General features: G+C 37.4%; 10 protein-coding genes across 10 annotated transcripts; 3 read left to right on the forward strand and 7 right to left on the reverse strand. All coding sequences in view use genetic code 12, as the record gives it.

The window, feature by feature from the left end:
- Positions 1-79: 79 nt before the first annotated feature.
- SPAPADRAFT_135741 (uncharacterized protein) lies at positions 80-3,496 on the forward strand (the record flags this gene model as incomplete). The annotated part of the gene is made up of 1 exon (XM_007374759.1): positions 80-3,496. The coding sequence occupies one exon, from the start codon at positions 80-82 to the stop codon at positions 3,494-3,496; it is 3,417 nt and encodes a 1,138-aa protein (XP_007374821.1).
- A 52-nt stretch (positions 3,497-3,548) lies between these two features.
- DAD2 (Dad2p) lies at positions 3,549-3,950 on the reverse strand (the record flags this gene model as incomplete). The annotated part of the gene is made up of 1 exon (XM_007374760.1): positions 3,549-3,950. The coding sequence occupies one exon, from the start codon at positions 3,948-3,950 to the stop codon at positions 3,549-3,551; it is 402 nt and encodes a 133-aa protein (XP_007374822.1).
- A 114-nt stretch (positions 3,951-4,064) lies between these two features.
- SGO1 (Sgo1p) lies at positions 4,065-6,544 on the forward strand (the record flags this gene model as incomplete). The annotated part of the gene is made up of 1 exon (XM_007374761.1): positions 4,065-6,544. The coding sequence occupies one exon, from the start codon at positions 4,105-4,107 to the stop codon at positions 5,515-5,517; it is 1,413 nt and encodes a 470-aa protein (XP_007374823.1).
- On the reverse strand, positions 4,787-6,541 carry CDC21 (thymidylate synthase; the record flags this gene model as incomplete). Its single annotated transcript, XM_007374762.1, has 1 exon — positions 4,787-6,541. The coding sequence occupies one exon, from the start codon at positions 6,504-6,506 to the stop codon at positions 5,583-5,585; it is 924 nt and encodes a 307-aa protein (XP_007374824.1).
- A 155-nt stretch (positions 6,545-6,699) lies between the features above and the next one.
- SPAPADRAFT_60650 (uncharacterized protein) lies at positions 6,700-7,699 on the reverse strand (the record flags this gene model as incomplete). The annotated part of the gene is made up of 1 exon (XM_007374763.1): positions 6,700-7,699. The coding sequence occupies one exon, from the start codon at positions 7,657-7,659 to the stop codon at positions 6,823-6,825; it is 837 nt and encodes a 278-aa protein (XP_007374825.1).
- Positions 7,700-7,939: 240 nt separating this feature from the next.
- On the reverse strand, positions 7,940-8,756 carry SPAPADRAFT_60651 (uncharacterized protein; the record flags this gene model as incomplete). Its single annotated transcript, XM_007374764.1, has 1 exon — positions 7,940-8,756. One exon carries the CDS (start codon positions 8,737-8,739, stop codon positions 8,065-8,067), a length of 675 nt encoding a protein of 224 aa, XP_007374826.1.
- A 215-nt stretch (positions 8,757-8,971) lies between these two features.
- On the forward strand, positions 8,972-11,041 carry SPAPADRAFT_50205 (uncharacterized protein; the record flags this gene model as incomplete). The annotated part of the gene is made up of 1 exon (XM_007374765.1): positions 8,972-11,041. One exon carries the CDS (start codon positions 8,972-8,974, stop codon positions 11,039-11,041), a length of 2,070 nt encoding a protein of 689 aa, XP_007374827.1.
- PEX2 (ubiquitin-protein ligase peroxin 2) lies at positions 10,045-12,428 on the reverse strand (the record flags this gene model as incomplete). Its single annotated transcript, XM_007374766.1, has 1 exon — positions 10,045-12,428. One exon carries the CDS (start codon positions 12,382-12,384, stop codon positions 11,092-11,094), a length of 1,293 nt encoding a protein of 430 aa, XP_007374828.1.
- A 155-nt stretch (positions 12,429-12,583) lies between these two features.
- CDC15 (serine/threonine protein kinase) lies at positions 12,584-15,925 on the reverse strand (the record flags this gene model as incomplete). The annotated part of the gene is made up of 1 exon (XM_007374767.1): positions 12,584-15,925. The coding sequence occupies one exon, from the start codon at positions 15,923-15,925 to the stop codon at positions 12,584-12,586; it is 3,342 nt and encodes a 1,113-aa protein (XP_007374829.1).
- A 1,509-nt stretch (positions 15,926-17,434) lies between these two features.
- Positions 17,435-18,626, reverse strand: QOR1 (uncharacterized protein; the record flags this gene model as incomplete). The annotated part of the gene is made up of 1 exon (XM_007374768.1): positions 17,435-18,626. One exon carries the CDS (start codon positions 18,604-18,606, stop codon positions 17,503-17,505), a length of 1,104 nt encoding a protein of 367 aa, XP_007374830.1.
- Between the last annotated feature and the right edge of the window lie 296 nt (positions 18,627-18,922).

The raw sequence follows: 18,922 nt of genomic DNA on the forward strand, positions 1-18,922 counted from the left end.
TAAGCAAAGAACCGTAGAGAAAAAAGTGTTGTAAAAACAAAAAACTTACAACCATCGCCTTTGTTTATCTTTAGTTATCATGTCATTGACGGCAGGTTCTCTATTCAGACCGCGTACAGCTGCGTCGGTTGTACCCTCTCCGACCCAATCAAGGCTACCATCTGAAAAACCACAGGAAAAGGCCAAATCTGGGCATGAATTAACCAAGAACAAACACTATTGTGTTTCTAGGTTGCCTGCTCTTCCTTCAGTGTTCACCAAGAACAAGACCAAATCAGGTCCAACTTTTTTGAACGCATACAGTGACCATGAATCAAACTACTCGCTTGTTGTTAATGAAGATTCAATCCATGTTTGGGGTTACAAGTCTGCAGATTCTACTCCATTGTCGATTCAGTTCCCACTTGAAAACAATACATCGCTTCCTTTGGCAATCTTAACGAGACCTGCCAACACTTCAAGTCAAGATCCAGGATTAGTTACCATTGATTCTATTTCTGGATTAGTTAAGTTCTATGAAAGTGTGCAACATGCTCCTACTTTGGGCTTGATCAATGATAGATCTTTACAATTGACCATCCCTTTGAACAAAAACGAGTATATAACTTTAGCTGAGAACGTTGAACCATCAGGGATTGTTGTAGCTACATCTTCCAAAAGATGTATCTTGATTCAGTTGAGAGATTACAAGAGCAAGCCTCAGTTATCAACTATTGAATTAGGTACAAATGGTGGAAGCTCGTTTCTTTCAAAGTTTCTTGGAAATAGATTTGCTTCTGCTGAAGGTGATAACGAGATTGTTTCAATTAGATCAGGAAGAATTACTAATCACGGAAATACTCAAGAGATCATCATTCAGGATTCGATCGGAAATTTCAACTTGGTTGTTTACAATTTGCTTTCGGCTACTGCTTCTCCTTATATTGATACCAGGAAATCATTTAGACAAAATTTGATTCCATATATCGAAAATTCTATTGATGGATATTTACCAGGATCTCAATTAAACATTCAATTCTTAGACATGTGGCCATTATTAACTCATGACGACGTATATTTGGCTCTTTGTTATGTTGATGAAATTTACAATGAATCACAAAAGACTTTGATGTTAATGACATTGAAAATTAACCATTCAGGAGGATTGCTAGTTGGTTCCCATAAACTAAAGTTTAATGACGAAAAAGAATTATCTACAAAACCAAAATTATATTTACCTCAACCGGGGAAAACAGCTTTTGTCATTGTTGAAAATTCAATTATTATTACCGACTTGAACACTTCATATATTGATTCGAAATCTACCTTTACTTCATATTACAAACCAAGATGGGAAGATATAATCCGCTTAAAATCATCAGTTGAGATTATTGGAACTGGGTATGAGGACCAATCTCCAACTTCAAACAGAGCTGTGATTATAATCACGGAAAAACACGGAGTGTTACGAGTAGAAAGGTTTTCTGAAGAAGATGAAGCCCAGGATGATGGTATGGATATTGATAACGATGAATCTAAGAGTGATCCATTGTTAATTGTCAAATCTCATATTGAGCAAGGGATATTCTATTCCAACTCTTCCGAAATTGACTTTGATGTTAACCAAAAGTTTGATAACTCAACTCTAATATCAGCTATTGAATTAATTATTGATGAAATTCTTAATTCAAGTTCACCATATATTCTCAAATTACCTTCAATTAGTGATTCAACCAAGGAAAAAGTTAAATTGTATCAAGAGTTAATTAAATATACTTGGAGAAACTTTCCTGAGATTTCTGCCAAGATTATTCCACGTATTGTTGAAAATTTAGAAAAAGCAAATGTCGCCATGAATCTTTGGATTTCTATCGAGCAAGATTCTAATAGCTCTGATTTGAAACAAGCATTAGAAAGTATAATTGTCAAAGAAACCAAGACTGGCTCTCATGATATTTTACGAGAATTTTACATCCATGGTCTTGGGTCCATAAACCCGGTTCTTACTGCTTTTATTGAACAAATTACCCAGAAAAACATGTCATCGTTACTCGTCTCGATTCTTGTGAATACCTTATACAAGGGAGTTTATTTGAATGAAGTGGAATATATCATAAATCACCCTGAAATTCCTTCTTATAAATCCTGGATTTTCGATACTAGTTTAATTGTTAGAGTGGAAGAGATTTTCAATCATGAATTTGTGGCAAGAAAGGTAGAAGTGGTTGATCAATACCATAAAGATAATGTTCACCATTTAGTTGAAGTTTTGTATTATTTTGTCAATAGTGCTATCAAGTACATGGAAATCACCCCAGACACTAAAGATGCACTTAAGCAATACAAGAGTTGGTACAAGGCAAGGAAACAAGATTGGATTGGTGCTCTCTTAGTATTGGATTTGAACAATGAAGCCATCGCAATTACGGAGAAGTATCATGATTTTGCCTCATTAGCAAGAATTCTTGATGCTCAAAGAGGTGATAATTTATATGAAATTGAACAATCTGACATCCAGTTTAACAAATATTTCGAAATGTTTGGATATGAATTTGCTGCAAGCTTGTATTATTACTACTTAAAGAATGATAAGATCCAATCACTTATCTTGAATTTCCCTGATTATAAACATTATCTTATTGAGTACTTCCAAAACAACCCTAAACAAGCAGCTAAAGTATCATGGATAAGGTATTTGATAGATGGACAATTTGGACAAGCTTCTGATTCACTTTTACAATCGGCTCAAGATAAATCTGTTGATAGTCTACATAATAAATCTGTCAAATATTCACTTGCCAAGTTATCCACCATTGCTGCTAAGCAAAATCCGGAATTAACTAACGAAAGATTAGAAGAAATTGAAACTCAATTGGTAATGATTAGATATCAAAGTAAATGTGTTGATGCTATCACTAAATTATCTGGACAAAGAATGGAACTGTTGTCTACTTCATTTTTCATCAAGAACTTCTCCAACAGAGCCATCGACAAAGACATCATTGAGCCGTTGGTTGATGGCTACTACTCAAGATTGGTTGAAAATATTCAATTATCATCTACTGAATTAATTAACTTATTAACTAGTATAAAGCCTACTTTGGTTGATAAGCTTGGGTTCGCGTATGCCTTGGATGTTGCTCAAGCAGGATATAACGAAAGCTTGGTTGATTATTATACCAAACTAGTCTGGTTACGTTTATTAGTTCTTGGAGAAGACGATAAAGTAATTTCTCAATTTAACTCAAAGAATTTCAATGATGATGTGATTAGGAAAAACGTCCAAGATTCAACATTATACAAGACTTTGAAAGCAACCAAATTGAATCCAAATATTATTGCCAAACTCGATTCATTGTTGGAAAATCCAGTTATAAACGACGATGACGAGGATAATATTTTTGTTCAAAAGCTCAACCAACAATTGTTGACCACCCTTCGGAAGAATCTCACCAAAGATAATTTCAAGGCTTGGATTGAATCAGCGAAGGGAGAAGCAAGACTTTCCTTACAATAACCATAAACCTTACACCATTGTATAGTAATAAAAGCTTAGAAATATATCTGTTTTAAGCGTTCTCTTCGCCTGAATCGTTTACTTGATCTTCCTTGTCCAACTCTCCTTCCTCTTGCTCTTCTTTTTGGTCATTATTTTGACCTTCCTGGATCTCCTCATCAGTCAATAATCGTACACGAACCAAAGGTTCAGGAGCAGCTTTTCCTTGCTCTATATCTTGAATTCCGTACTTTGTTAGCCCCAGAGAAGCAAGCGATATCGACTGTAAAACAAGTTCCCAGTTTTCGACGATTTCTTTAACACCCTGGGCACCAGTTGTCATTTGATCCAACTGTTCTCCAATGTTCGTGGTATAATTTGCCAAATGAGTTACCAAACTCTCAAACTCACGGTACTGTGCTAGTTTCTGTTTCTTTGCTTCAATAAGCTTTCTATATACTTCTTTGTTTGTCATTATGCCTGTTAGATTTGTGTATTTAAGTTTGTGAGATCCTGGTCTAGATCTTGTTTACGCATTTTTGGTTCTTCATTTTTTTTTGTTTATGTTTTTGTTTTTGTTTTGATTTGTGTTGCCAAATCTACTGACTACGATAACAACACACCAAGCAATGGCCAGATCGTCACTAATACCAGAGAGGCCACAAGTGGTATCCTCCAGATCAAGATACTCCACTGGAGGATTTGAATTTTCCAACAACACCAGACTGGCTCGTTCACCAGCCAGTGCACTGCAACCACTAACAAACACAGAATCCCTGCCCGAAGTGGTGGAAACATTAAGACACCAGAATAGATTATTAGCACAACGTAATGCAATGATCATGTCTAAACTCAAAGAATTAGAGTTGAAAAACATTGAATTATCCAAAGAAATCAATCTATTGAAACGAACTACAACTCCTCCTACAACCGATTATAAACAAGCACTACAGGAAGCCTTATTGCTTATTGAAAACAAAACATTCACTAGCTTGGATCAAATATTACAGTGTTTCAAGAAAATTAGATCAGATGAAGGATTGCCTGCTAATGATCAGTTGGGAATACTTTCAGATGTAATCTCAAGACCAGTTACCTCAACCCCAGTTGAGGTTGGTAGAAATAGCAGCGTGTTTCCTGCATTTGATATCACCTCTCATCATGATCCATTACTTAATTATTTCAAACCTACTAAGGAAGATTATGAAGCAGGTACAGATAATACTGCTAAGAATAAGGATATCTCCATTATTTTTGAGGATAATGAACTGATTGAAATGGGAAGCGAAAGTACAGACTTGAACCATTCAGAACATATATTACCAAACGAGAAAGAGAAGCAATTGGAGCCTTCAAAGGTAGCTATAATCAAAACACCCATCGAGTCAAGTCTGAAGACGACTGAAATCGAGATCTATGAATCTCCTAAGGAAAAACATGAATATAAAACCCCTTCTCAGACTGAAGTGACTTGTCTCAAAGGGAAAAGGAAGTCAAAGAAAACCAAGACAACGAAGGAAAAGATCCAGGAGGACCTGAAACAACAAGAACCCAAACACAACGAGGAAACACCTAATGAAAAGAAAGTAGCAAAGACCACCAGGAAGAAACCCCCAAAAGAAGATTCCGAACCACTTGTAGAGGTGAAACAAGAAGAAGAATGCTCAACTAGAAGATCCTTCCGGGTTAGAAAACCAATCGATTACAAGCCTTTATCAATGAGGGATAAAATGAGAAGAGAATCAGTCGCAATGTTGGATGCCGTGGGGCCAGATGTATTAATTAACTATACACAGAAACCCTCAAGTCGTGGAAGTAGTTCAGGCCTGGCCTCATCTAAGCGCAAGTCAGAAACGCCAGAAGTTGAAAGAAAGAAGAGAAAACCATTAGCTACAGTAAATACAAATGTTCACAAAGGGGGGTCCAGCAAGGTGAAAGATACTACTGACTATGATTTGTCAGTTTATGATTTTGAACCGGAAGATAAGAAGGAAACACCCGTATATGACAAAATTAACGTAAAGAATCGCATTAGGAGCTAAATAAAGGAAAGTTGTATAGATATATAGTACACAGAGAAATAAAGAAATAGTAACTTGCTATTGCCTTATACACTCATATTCATCTTGATTGAAGGGTGTGGATTGTATCCAATTATTTCGAAATCTTCGAACTTAAAATCATCGATAGATTTGATTTCACTCTTTCTTTCTTCCTTAATGACCAATTTAGGGAAATCTCTTGGAGTTCGAGTAAATTGTTCTTGTAAAGCTTCGATGTGATCCAAATAGACATGAGCATCACCCAAGGTATGAATGAATTCACCACAGTCCATATCCACTATATGAGCAATCATTTTGGTCAATAAGGCATATGAAGCAATGTTGAAAGGGACACCCAACCCCATGTCACAAGATCTTTGGTATAACAAACAGGATAATTTTGGTTTAGCTGAACCATCGTTGTTTTCAGGGAAGTTCACGTAGAATTGACAGAAAACATGACATGGTGGAAGTGCCATCTTCTTGAAATCAGGTGGATTCCAGGCAGACATAATGATTCTTCTGTCATAAGGATTGGTCTTCAATTTCTTGATAACATCTTGAAGTTGGTCAAATCCTTGACCAGTATAATCAGTATCACAATCCTGGTATTCAGCTCCAAAATGTCTCCATTGGAACCCATAAACAGGTCCCAAGTCACCTTCACGACGATGAGTCAATCCTAATTTATCCAAAAATTCACGCGATCCGTTTCCTTCCCAGATCTTAACACCCTTTTCACTTAATAATTTGGCATCAGTAGAACCGGAAATGAACCACAAAAGTTCATGTATGATACCCTTGGAGAAAACTCTCTTGGTGGTTAAAAGCGGGAAAGTATCATTAGATAAGTCAAAACGTAATTGTGGTGGAGCAAAAAGAGATTTAGTACCGGTACCGGTTCTGTCAGGACGATGTTCTCCTTCGTTAATGATCTTGAAACACAAGTCAAGATAAGCTTGCTCGGCAGCGTTTGGTGATACTGTCATTGTATATATAGGTGTTTACCTTTAGAAAAGAAGTTAAAGATACTGGAAATGTGATCATCAATCAGAAAACGCGTCCTCATATTTCGCGCTTTTTTTCACACAGCACTACCAAATGATGAAACAACATTTAACAAAATAAATGTGGCAAAATTACCAATTGCTTATAGCAAGCAACTACATATTCATATATTTTGATGGCCATCATATATTCATATTTCTAACTATTCATAGAGTAGAGTAGATTTTTTTTTGTTTTCATTAAAATTCAAATAGAATTAAAAAAAAAAAAAAAGAGGCAACAACTAAAGACTCATATCTAACAAGCATTATCAGGCTTCTTGTAGTCTGTATGTTCATACACAGCATCTCTGGCTCCGTTAACAGAACCTTTCACGGTATCACTAGCATCTTGAGTCTTTTTCTGAGCATCTTCCGCGAAACCAGCAGTTTTATCATAAGCATTGTCGTAAGCCTTGTCAGAAGTATCTCTGGCTTGACCAGCAGTGTCATAAAGGTAATCACCAGCATTCTTCAAAGCCTCTCTTCCGCTATCATACACGGATTGAGCAACATTCTTGATTCCTTCAGTAAGATTCTGGGAAGTTTCGGCAGTCTTGTCATATGCATTCAGGGCAGTTTCGGCAGCGTTGTCATAAGCGTTCAGAGCAGATTCAGCAGCCTTATCATAAGCACTCAGAGCAGATTCCAGAGCTGCTTGTTTATTGTTTTCATAAGATTCGGCAGCATTGTCATAGGTGTCCAGGGCCTTTTGTTTGGCACTGTCGTAGGTGTCTTGGGCCTTGGATTGAGCATTCTCAGTAGTTTCTTGAGCCTTTTGCTTGGCACTGTCATAAGTATCAGCAGCGGCATCATAGGCATTTTGAGAGTGTTTTTGGGCCGTTTGCTTAGCATTGTCATAAGCGTCAGCAGCTTGGTCCTTGGCATTCTCAGTTTGCTCTTGAACCTTGGATCCAGCGGCGTTGGCAGAATCCTTAGTTTGTTGAGCAGCATTTTGAGAGATATCCCATGCCTTGTCCTTAGTATCCTTGGCAGTGTCATTCACTCTACTGTGAGAGTGAGAAGCTTTGTCTTCAACAATGTCTCTCAGACGGTCGGAGCTTCTGTCGTCTTGAAGTACTTCGAATTGGTTCATGATGTTAAATGTTTTTGTTTTTGTTTTTGTTTGTTGTGATGGATTATTTAACTTCTTATTCACTGGCGGAAATTGGATCCTTATATAGTTGTGTTTGCCATTGCCTTCAAGGAGCGGAAGTTAAACTTCCATGGCCTTCTATCCCCGATCGCAACCATTGTTTACAAGCATTTACCCGATATACGTCAGAGAGGAACAATGGAAATTATCACCGGTTTCAAAAGCAAGCAAATTTGCACCCAAAATTAATTTTTTTTCCACATGATTGCTATTGTCTTTGAGTTGCTACTCGTGTCATGTTGCGTGCATACAAAAATGAGTTACGTCACGAAAATTATTTAACTTACAATATACGTTTCATTCCTAAATAAAAGGCGGCCAACTAAAGAGGAGGCACAGTGCTTTCTAAATTTGGAGCCATTGTAAATACTTGAACCATTTCGGTTGTACGAGGACACATTTAGCGTCGGCAACTCGAGTAGGTTTGACCGACAAGTCAAAAGAAAGAGTTTCCAAATACCCCTCAATGACCACTTTTCTCCCCTTAGCTTCCTTAACTTTCGCCCGTAAGATTACGGTGCTTCGTGGGGGCGCTTGATTTTTAAAATCAATCAGTAAACTTGCTGTTACACCCTTTTTTGCTGGTAACAAGGGGAAACCCGCAGAACACAAACCTTCATCTAATATAGTTGACGTCACTCCATTATGGATCTGACCATCTTGACTAATTAAACTCTCGCCTAAATGATAGAAACTAACCAATTCCCCCTTTTCTTCATTGAGAAAAACAATTGGATCGATTTCAAATAAATCTGGCCCAAAGAGTAATCCAGTGCCGATATAATTGGAATGATGTTGTCCAGGAAATGCATGGCTGGAATTGTATTGTTTGAAGTTGTTGTTTGTTTGTAAGGTCTTGTATAACTCAGTATCTTGTATTTGGTTCAACACTGACTCATTTATGCGAAGAAGTTTTGGGTCTCCTTTGTACTCTTTTCTCCAACTTCTTGGAAATGAAGCGATTCCCACTCCAAATGCAACGATTGGGATTGTCTTGCACACGAACCCTCTAAACAGCATTGGTCTCGTAGTTATGCTTGGCCAGATATTATCTTCAAAAGGATCAGGTTTACGAAAAAGATGTGGAGGTTGGAGGTCGTGTACCGCTCACCAAAAACCAAAGTCATCTGACCCAAAACCACGTGATCTATGCGATGCTCATTTGATTTTTTTTTTCAATAGCTTTTAAATTTTGGAGCCAATTTTGTACTTGAAACCAGCTATACTTTCTTATATTGTTTAATAGATCAAAATGGCTGTCAAATCTAAAGGAATCAAGAGAGCCGCTGAGTCTTTCGAAAAGTCGGGCAAGAAATCAAAAGTCGCTAAAAAGCTTCCTTCCCCTCCATCTGAATCCGAACCAGAAGAAGAATCTGGTTCTGAAAGTGATATTTCTATTTCTTCTGAAGAAGACGAATTAGATGAATTAGATGATGTCGAAGAACAAAACGGTGAAGAAGAAGAAAGTGATGACGATGAAGACGAAGATGAGGACGACGAATTAGACGAATTAGATGAAGGTGAAGATGAAGACAACGAAGACGATTCAGAAACTAAAGAACCAAAGGAAGTTGATCCAAACAAGAAGTCATCTAAAGAACAACATGCCGAACAAAGAAAGTTGTTAGCCGAACGTAAATTACAAAGAAAGTCAGGTGCCGAAGTTCAACAAATTAAGAACTTGTGGGAAAAGTTGAGAGTCACAAAACCTACTCCTCCCAAGGAAGTCCGTGATAAATTATGTAATGAAGTTTGGGAATTATCTAAAGATGTCATTACTGATTTAGTCATGAAACACGATGCTTCTCGTATTGTTCAAACTTTGGTCAAATATTCCAGCAAGGAAAGAAGAGATAAGATTGTTCAAGCATTAAAGGGAAACTTCTACGTTTTAGCAACTTCTGCATACGGGAAATATTTATTGATTAAACTCTTGCATTATGGATCTAAAGAATCAAAGGCATTAATTGTTGATGAATTGCACGGTAAATTACGTAAATTAATGAGACACAGAGAAGGTGCTTATGTGGTTGAAGATTTGTTTGTCTTGTATTCCACTGCTGAACAAAAGCAACAAATGATTAGAGAATTCTGGGGTTCTGAATATGCTGTTTTCAGAGACTCAGGAAAAGGTAAGACCGTTTTGGAAGTGGTTAAGGAACTGTCTGAAAAGAAACAATTGATAATGGCAAACTTATACGGTACAATCAAGGCATCTGTTGAAAAGGGTTCTACTGGGTTCCAAATCTTACATGCAGCCATGAAAGAATACGTTTCAATATTAGTTGATGATATTGAAGCCAATGACTCCCAAATTAGAGAATTCATAGACTTGTTGGCTGAACAATTTGCAGAATTAGTCCATACACAAGAAGGTTCTGAAGTTGCATGTAAATTAATCGCCGTGGCCAATGCCAAGGAACGTAAGATTATCATCAGAAGTTTGAAATCACACATTAATGAGTTGATCAAGAATGAATATGGTAACTTGGTATTGATTACTTTGTTTATGACTGTTGATGATACTGTTTTACTTCACAAGTCCTTTATTGTTGAAGTTGTTACCAATGAATTGATGCCTGAATTGATTCAAGACAAATTCTCAAGAAGACCATTCTTATACTTGTTAAAGGGATTGGATGGAAAGTATTTCTCACCTTTAGTGAAGAATTCCTTAACCCAATACGAACAATTAGCTTATAAGAAGACTTCCAAGAAGGAACAAGAAACCAGAAGAGGTGAATTGTTAAGCAGAGCTATCGAATTGATGTACAAAAGCATTTTATCGACCACCAAAGCTGATGACCCAGAAAAGTCATTCAGTAAATTGATGTCTGTTAATATGGCTGCTCAGTTCATTACCGAATTGATTCTTACTACCACTAACGTTGAAAATGTCAATGAAACCTTGCGTCTACAATTAGTCGAGGCTGTTTTCGAAGTAGCTGTAAAGGGAGACGTCCTTGAAGATTTCCACTTGCTTAACAAATCTCCATTCATTTCAAGATCCTTGAAGGCATTGATTCAAGGAAATGAGTTCAAATGGGACAGCGAAGCCAAGAAATTAGTTCACAATGATGGTGACAAGATTCCAGGTGTTGGTTCTGAATTCGCTGAAACTATTGCCGAACACATATCAAGTAATGATGTCTTGGTTAATTGGACCAAGGGTCAAGCTGCTTTCGTATTGATTTCTGTCCTTGAAGTATTACAATTAGCTGACGCTTCCAAGTTCAAGGAATTGCAAAAGCAATTAAAGAAAAACAAGAAACAATTATCTAAAGAAGATAAAGGTGCTAAACTCTTATTGAATCTTCTTTAAGCATAGTTCATACCAGTGTACATTACCTAATAAATAGAAATATCTAAGGTCTACATAAATGCCTCTTCCTCATCGAAATCCTCTTCTTCACTAAACTCAGCTTCACTTGTTTGAGAATCATGACCATCCTCGGTGAATATAGCCGAAACTGAACTCATTCTTCTATCAATTCTTGTGGTTGTTCTAGTTACCTTCAATGGCTCATATGGCTCAACATCTTCCACATCTTCACTGGCAACACTTGCACTATCGTCCTCGTCGCCGTCATCGTCATCTTCGCTTTCTTCTTCATCGCCACTCACTATAATAGCATCTTCATCGACTGCATCTTGGTCAGTCCCAAATTCATTAAACCACTCCAATCTTTGTCCACAGCGAAGACAAGGTATGTCTTCACCCGTGGTCTTTATGACATTAAATTTAGTAGCGACGCAAACATAACAATAAACATGGCCGCAGTTAGTGATATATGGGTTTGTGACATGGCCGGTGGAAACAAATATCTTTTCCCCACTAGCAGCAGCCTGACTGTTTTGCTCATAACAAATGGCACACTCCGAAACGGGCAAGTTGCTGTATTTAGTAACCACGGGGCCCTGTTTTCCAACCTGTACCTCGTTCTCATCGTGGCTTTTTCCGAGCAATTTCTTAGCTGTCTTACCCAACTTCCGTAATTGCAATAATGGCAATATAAAGACTAAAAATTCAGTCATGACGTTCCATACCAATTGACGGTTCTGGAACTCGTAATTCACATTGTCACCAGTATTCTTTAACAAATCAGAAACCAAAGGTGTAAGACTTATTCCCAAGATTCTGTGGATCACTGAAGGATACTTGCCGTTGACTAAAAACACGGTGAAATTAAGCAAGTTGGCAACTTTCAAACAATTGTCGATTTTGGTGAGCATGGTTGTTCTGTTTCGTATTATGAACTCTTTAAGTCTGGTCAAGACACCATCGGACCCATATCCATTATTGTCGTCCTCTATTCCATACAAATAGCTTTGTAATTTCTCATAAGCGTACCCACCCACAAGTACGCCCAACAATAACCATCTCTTCGATAAACCAATTATCTTGGCATCTCTAACATCAGTAAGCTTTAGATTTTGCAAGGACAAACCATAAGAAGATCCTGTTTTCCACACTGTTAGTTTGAACACGACAAGATTAAGAAGCAAGGAGTATAGTTCTGGGTGTTGGTTGTAGGAAAATTTGCTGTTGTTGTGTAAATGGAAGATTGAGGAAAGCTGTTCCTTTAAAAGGCTGAACAATTCCGAATCCAAGATATGCGCATCCAACTGGGACACTCTAGGAGACGGGTAGCTTATTGGCGTCATTGTTATCTAATCACTAACTAGTGGATGTAACTTCGTATGATAACAACCTGTGAATATGAACGACTCTCTCCCTCCCTCCCCACACAATTTTTTTGTAGCAAAAAACACGACCACCAAATTTGCAATCATTTATACCGAGGATCAAAATACCATAACTATTTATTAGATAAAACTATAGACATATAAATAATAGCAAAAACTAAATCAACTCTAAGATCTCTATTACAAGCTCCTCAATCAATACCGAAGAACTTGATCTAGTAATTGCATGCAAACTATTGGCTACTGAAGTTGAAACATTCACCAGTAAAGTGTCACAACTTTGCAATAACCATTTCAAAATCTTGAGGAGGAGTAACTGGATAACTGGATTCTTCTTATGCACATTTAGTTTCATAAGGATATTATTAATAACGTTAGAATTCAGCATGAGTTTAGTAATTTCTGCGTTGATCGAAATCAATTGCAAATAGATATCCAATGCTGATTCAAGATTGGACACTTTGGGAAGTAAGAACCCAGCAACAAGACAATCCATGGCCCTGGGCGCTTCAAGGTTGACATACGCAGGATCACTTCTATACCAATTGTAAATCGATTCTAATGCATTTGGTTGCCAATATGGATCGAACAAAAGATTATAGTAAACACTTAAAATGTCGTACTTTTTCATTTCATTCCGAACCTTTTCTTCACAATATGCAAGCTCACATACTATAGGTAATATAAACTGTTTGAATGGAAGATTGATTATTGACAAATTCTTCAAATATGGCAATGCTCCCAATTCAACAAACTCCGACTCTCTGATATAATTCAATGAAAGACAGTTGTACAAGATTGGTGCCACAACATTTATATACTCTTTGTAATTCCTATTGCTTGGGGTATTAGTTTGCAATAATCGTAACATGAACTCTAAAATATCAGCTCGGTACAAATATTTCAATACTTCTGAAACACATGACATGGATTTGATAAATTTAAGGATTGCGATTTTATGGTCATGATTCAATTGATCATATACTTTAATCATCAATTTAAATACATCAGTGTTGGCTATTGTAATTCGGACTCTTATTTCAGATTGACCAAAATGCTTGATGATATCAACTATTCTATCAATTGTAATGCGAATTTCTTCAGATGACACGCTCTTATGGGTTTGGTCGCGGTCTAATTTCAACAATCTGTTTAATAGTACCATAAACCAAAATACAAGACCGTGTTTAGATAATATACGGCACATATCTGATTTTGATCGAATCAAATCCTTGGACAATACATTATGAATACATTCAATCGCAACAAGAGGAAATGTAGGTGTTGTATCAAAATCTTCTTCAACAAATTTAGCCACCAAACGGAACCCACCACAAGAAACAAACATCGATAATGCCTTATCTGAAGTATTTAAAAGCCTCACAAACCTAACAACTTGTAATCTAACTTGGATATCATAGGAAACATTCCGGAAATGGGCAATAGCGGGAATACCACCAAGGAAACAAAAGTTTTCAAACAGACTAACATTGCTTTCAAACATATAGTTTAAAATAGAAAGCGCATGATACCACAATTGTTGTTGTCGTGGAATCTCTTGATAACTATCCAATAGATCCAAGATTGATAATACACCATGCTCACGAATAAAGGTGACATGCAGAACCGGATATTTCTTAATAAGATGTAACATTCTACCTGTAATTTTCACAAGAGAAGCAATAGCTTCGTCATTTTCCATTCTTGCTTGGTCTAACTTACGAGAATATCTCGAAACCAAATATTCCATCTTACTCTGAACTTCCAAATCATTAGTATCAAAGCTGTCAATCTCCATATTCGAGAACGGATCCGAATCCCCAATATCAGCTTCGTCAGCTTCATGATTCACAAGTTTCTTACTATCTATATGATCCAAATCGCTAAAGTCAGAATTATCTTCGGCAAACTTGGTTAATAATTCTGCCTTGGTGTATTTCACAGGTTCTTCAAACTCTGTTTCAAATTCAGATTCAATATCTTCAAGGTGGATTACATCGGGACTCATACCTTTAACTTTTAAAACCTTCATTTCGCTAAAATCATTGTCCCAATTTTCATCATCATTCTGTTCTTGATAGGATAGGATTGATTTTAATTCCATACTTGGTTGTCTCTTCGCTTGTAGATTCATTAGAGACGACTTTGTTGTAATGCCTTCATTCAACCACTTATGCTTCAATAAAAGCTTTGCGCTTATTCGTAAATTGGGTTGTTTCTGGAAACATTCTAATAAGAAATTCTTGGCAAGTGACGATAATCCCTTGGGTAAAGGCGGGTGTTCATCAGTTCCAATTGCATGTAATGTTGCCATTGGATTAAGATCATGATAAGGAGGATTCATCGTGAATAATTCGATTATGGTTGCTCCTAAGGACCAGATATCGGACGCGGTACAAAGACCATCACCACCAATGACAGTTTCTGGAGCCATCCAGTTCGGGGTTCCAACCACAGTGTAATGCAGGGCATTAACTCTTGTAGCCACACCAAAATCAGCTAATTTGACATCACCTGTATCTGTCAAAAGTACATTGGCAGCTTTTACATCTCGATGCACCACACCTTGGTCATGTAAATAGGTCAAACCATGTAAAATTTGCCTTACATAGTTTATTATCTGAGATTCCGGAAGTCCTCGTTTCATTTTCTTGTATAATTGCCGTAAAGAACCGCCAGCACAATACTCCAATAACACATTCAAAGAAGTCGATGTTTTCACAAATCCATGATATTTAACTATATTGGGATGTTTCAATATCTTCAACAAATCTATTTCTCCCATTAAAACCGCCACATCTTGATCCTTTTCAAGTCTTATTTGTTTGATGGCAACAACTTGGTTGGTTTTTAAATTAGTTCCTTTATATACACTTGCAAATGCACCATTACCAACCAAGGTCCCAAATTCAAAATTATCAAGAGCATTATCCAGATGTGTAGTTGTCTTCTTTTCAAATTTTTGAGCCGGCGTTAACGAGACCTTCACAGAAGATGTACGTTGATGCTTGGGAGTGCCAATGTTTGTTTTGGGGGCTACGACATTCAGGAAAAGTTTGTTTCTGAGTTTCTGGGGTCTAATTTGCTTAATGTTGTTGTCGAACGCGTCAAGCTTGTTTGCTTCTGAGTCCAAGAAAGGGGATTCTTGATTCTCGTCATTGCTTCCGCTGACCTCCTGCACAGGATACACAACGCGTCCATTTTGTATCTTATCATATGTAGATACAAACCCATTATCAAACTGGACCTCAACCTTGTTCAGGATTCTTTGAACAAACGGGGAATCACTGCTGCCTGATTCCGATTCTTCTGTTTTTGACGAACTCTTGACAATGACCGAGCCTTGTGACACTTGAGAAAACTTAGAAAAGGACAAATTTAAATCAAAGTCACCGGCATCCAAGTCATCATCATCGGTTTCTCTGTATTTTGCTAATGTTGATTCCTTCTTATCATTGGTTGTAACGTTAGGCAGCACATGTGTTGTTATTTCTCCCATATTATGTAGTTGAGAAATTTGATTAAATGGAACTGGTTGCATTTGTTATATACTCATTTCTATTAGGGATTGAGGTTTTCAAAAACTGTGAAAAGGAGAGTAGTGTCAGCTGTAAGCCTTGTTTACCTTTATGTTGTACCACCCGCTATCCCTTTTTGTAATTGTTGTTTTTTTAGGGAAAGGTGGTTGCATATGTGCAGTACACGCACATTGTTTTTATATCGTCAAATGTTGCAAATATTTTGCAGATCAATTCTACTAAACTATACAGTATGATGACCCCTACTTTAACTTAGGACAATGAATCGACAACAGCGACAAACAAAAAAAGACCATCTGTTTACTTTATTGGATTTTCTTTCCGGGATCTGATGACAGTTCTCACCTCGGTCGACACGCACAACTTCTCAAAGTGCCAACAACTTGTAGGAAAAACAACTGGTCCTAGCAATCTATTCTTTTCCAGAGTAAACCTTTTTAAACTTACAGAAACAAAATTTATCTCAACTTTGCTTATTGAAAATCCTGATATATTCAACAATTCAAGCTTGAAGCTGTAGTACTCGTGCAACAAAGGAAATTTCAGAGTTAATTCATTGATTGGATTATGCTGTAAATTTGAACTCACTAGATTTGGGGGAGAGGATGATCTAACTATCCCAAGCTTTTGATGGAGTTCCCCCTGTGTATAAACCGTTCGAATCAGTAAGCTTGCTCCAGCCACAATATGAAAATATATCTTCAATTCTAGTTTGAGATATTGCTAAATGTATGAGTGATGACGGAAATCAAAAATATTGCAATTGGAGATATTGCAATCATCCATGTACAATGATTCCAAGTCAATCCCAATGGCCAACTAATAACGTCATTTATGTATTTTAATACGTCATGATTGCTGTTGCAAAACAAGTTTAAGTCATGAATACCCAAAAGCCATATATTCCCTAGAATAGTACCAATTTTACTCCCAGTGATACAGAGTATAGTTACACCAACTGGCAAATAATCATAATTAAATGGAGTTTGGGATGTAATACAAAATTTGGATTATTTAACAAGCGACGTTGAATCCTGGAATTCAGAAGCTTTGAAGAGAGTTCTAAATGTTACCATGGATCCTCAAAAACCTTTCCTGAATTGATAAAAATTTGCTTGCAGTATTACACATAATAAGAAATTCTAGATGGCAAAACAAAGTAGTATTTGTTCAATAACTGCCATGTGACCGTTGCAAAAATATTGCTCTTTTTTTTTGCAGCTATTGTTCTTTTGATGTAGCCCCCCCCCCCCCTTTGCTTAAGATGCATAACTTATTCTATATTCTAACTTGTTGACTGTAAGTGCTGAATCACAATAACATTTAGCGCCAATAATTACTTGGTTCCAATAGGCTGCAACTAACGTCCACCCCTTGATTTTCCTAATGAAAATGTTGTGAATGTCAAACTATTCAATACCTTGACAAAAATTACAAGAGAATCCACTTTAGGGACTAAACAAGCTATTACAATAGAAGTTGTACCTGGTTTTAGTATATTTAATACACCATACTTATTTACATTAAGACTATATACTTACACCACCTTAGTAAGCAACTTACCAACTGGTTTGTCAGTGAACAACAAGTTCCAAATTTTAGGGACTTGTTGCAACTTTTCAACGTCGGATCCGGTCAATTCCTTAACATGGTATGCATCACCAAGCTTGATCTTACCCAGCTTCAAAGCACTGGCAAGCACACCGACAGCTTCAGGGAACTTGTCACTGTAGTTGAGAACAATGAATCCTTCCACAGTTAAACTCATAGTAATGATTTCATTCCAAGTAGTAACATTGACTGGAGTATTGTAACCGGAAATAGCACCACAAGCAACAACACGACCAAACTTCTTCATTCTGGTTAAAACAAAACTCAAGATTTCACCACCAACGTTGTCAAAGTAGACGTCGATAAAGTCCTTACCAACAAATTCAGTAATTTGGTCTTTATATTTTGGATTGTTATAATTGACACACAAGTCAGCACCAAGACCTTCAACAAACTTGCACTTTTCGTCGGATCCGGTAATACCAACGACTTTAGCTCCCAAGATATTCTTGGCAATTTGGACAACTACAGAACCAGTAGCCCCGGAAGCAGCTGAAACACACACAATAGGAGCCTTGTCGCCTTCCTTGAGTGGGTTGTCGAGGAGTCTTCTGAGTTGACCGGCTTCGACTAAACCAAAGAATGCAGTCAAACCAGTAACACCCAAGATGGAAAGGAAGAGCTCTAATGGTAAACCGGCACTGGTGTCAATCTTGGTGAACAAGGCTTGCTCGTGCACAGTTGTGTAAGTTGCCCATTCGATTTTCCCAGTGGCGAGATCACCGACTTGGTATTTGGTGGAATTGGACTTCAAGACCTTGACGATACCCATGGATCCCATTGGTTCTCCTGGTGCTACTGGTCTGACGTACATACGGTCCGAATCTTTGTTTTTGGCAATCCAGCCTCTTTGGGTGGGGTCATTGGACAAGTACAAGGTTTGGACCAAGAGCTCGCCTTCTTTCAAGTTTGAATCAAGTGCGACTTGCTTGACTTCAAAGGTGGAATCATCTTGGCCGAATTCAAAGTTGATTGCTTCACCGGGGGTGTTTTTGAGGAAAATCTTGGTGGTTGTTTCAGGAACAGACATACTTAGTTATAAAGAAAGATAATTCTAAGAATGAAGAGCAATTGAACGGGGAAAGATTTGTCGGTATTTATAGAGCAAGGGTTGGGCTTAGGGCGGGATGTCAAAAAAAAGTGCCTCGCGGGGCACTGGTGCTCGAGTTAAGTCCGCCATTGTTTGTAAGGTGAAATAGTGCACAAACGGAACTATAAAAATAAATCCGGTTTTACAGTTCAAGATGAGGTAGAAATTTCTCGAAGAAAATAATAAATCCGCGTTTGCGTTAGCCTTGATTAGTAAGATTCCATGCATAGTCCGATTGAATAATGTTCATGGATCG

This window comes from Spathaspora passalidarum, assembly GCF_000223485.1.
Source record: "Spathaspora passalidarum NRRL Y-27907 unplaced genomic scaffold SPAPAscaffold_3, whole genome shotgun sequence".
In the NCBI taxonomy this organism is placed as follows: domain Eukaryota; kingdom Fungi; phylum Ascomycota; class Pichiomycetes; order Serinales; family Debaryomycetaceae; genus Spathaspora; species Spathaspora passalidarum.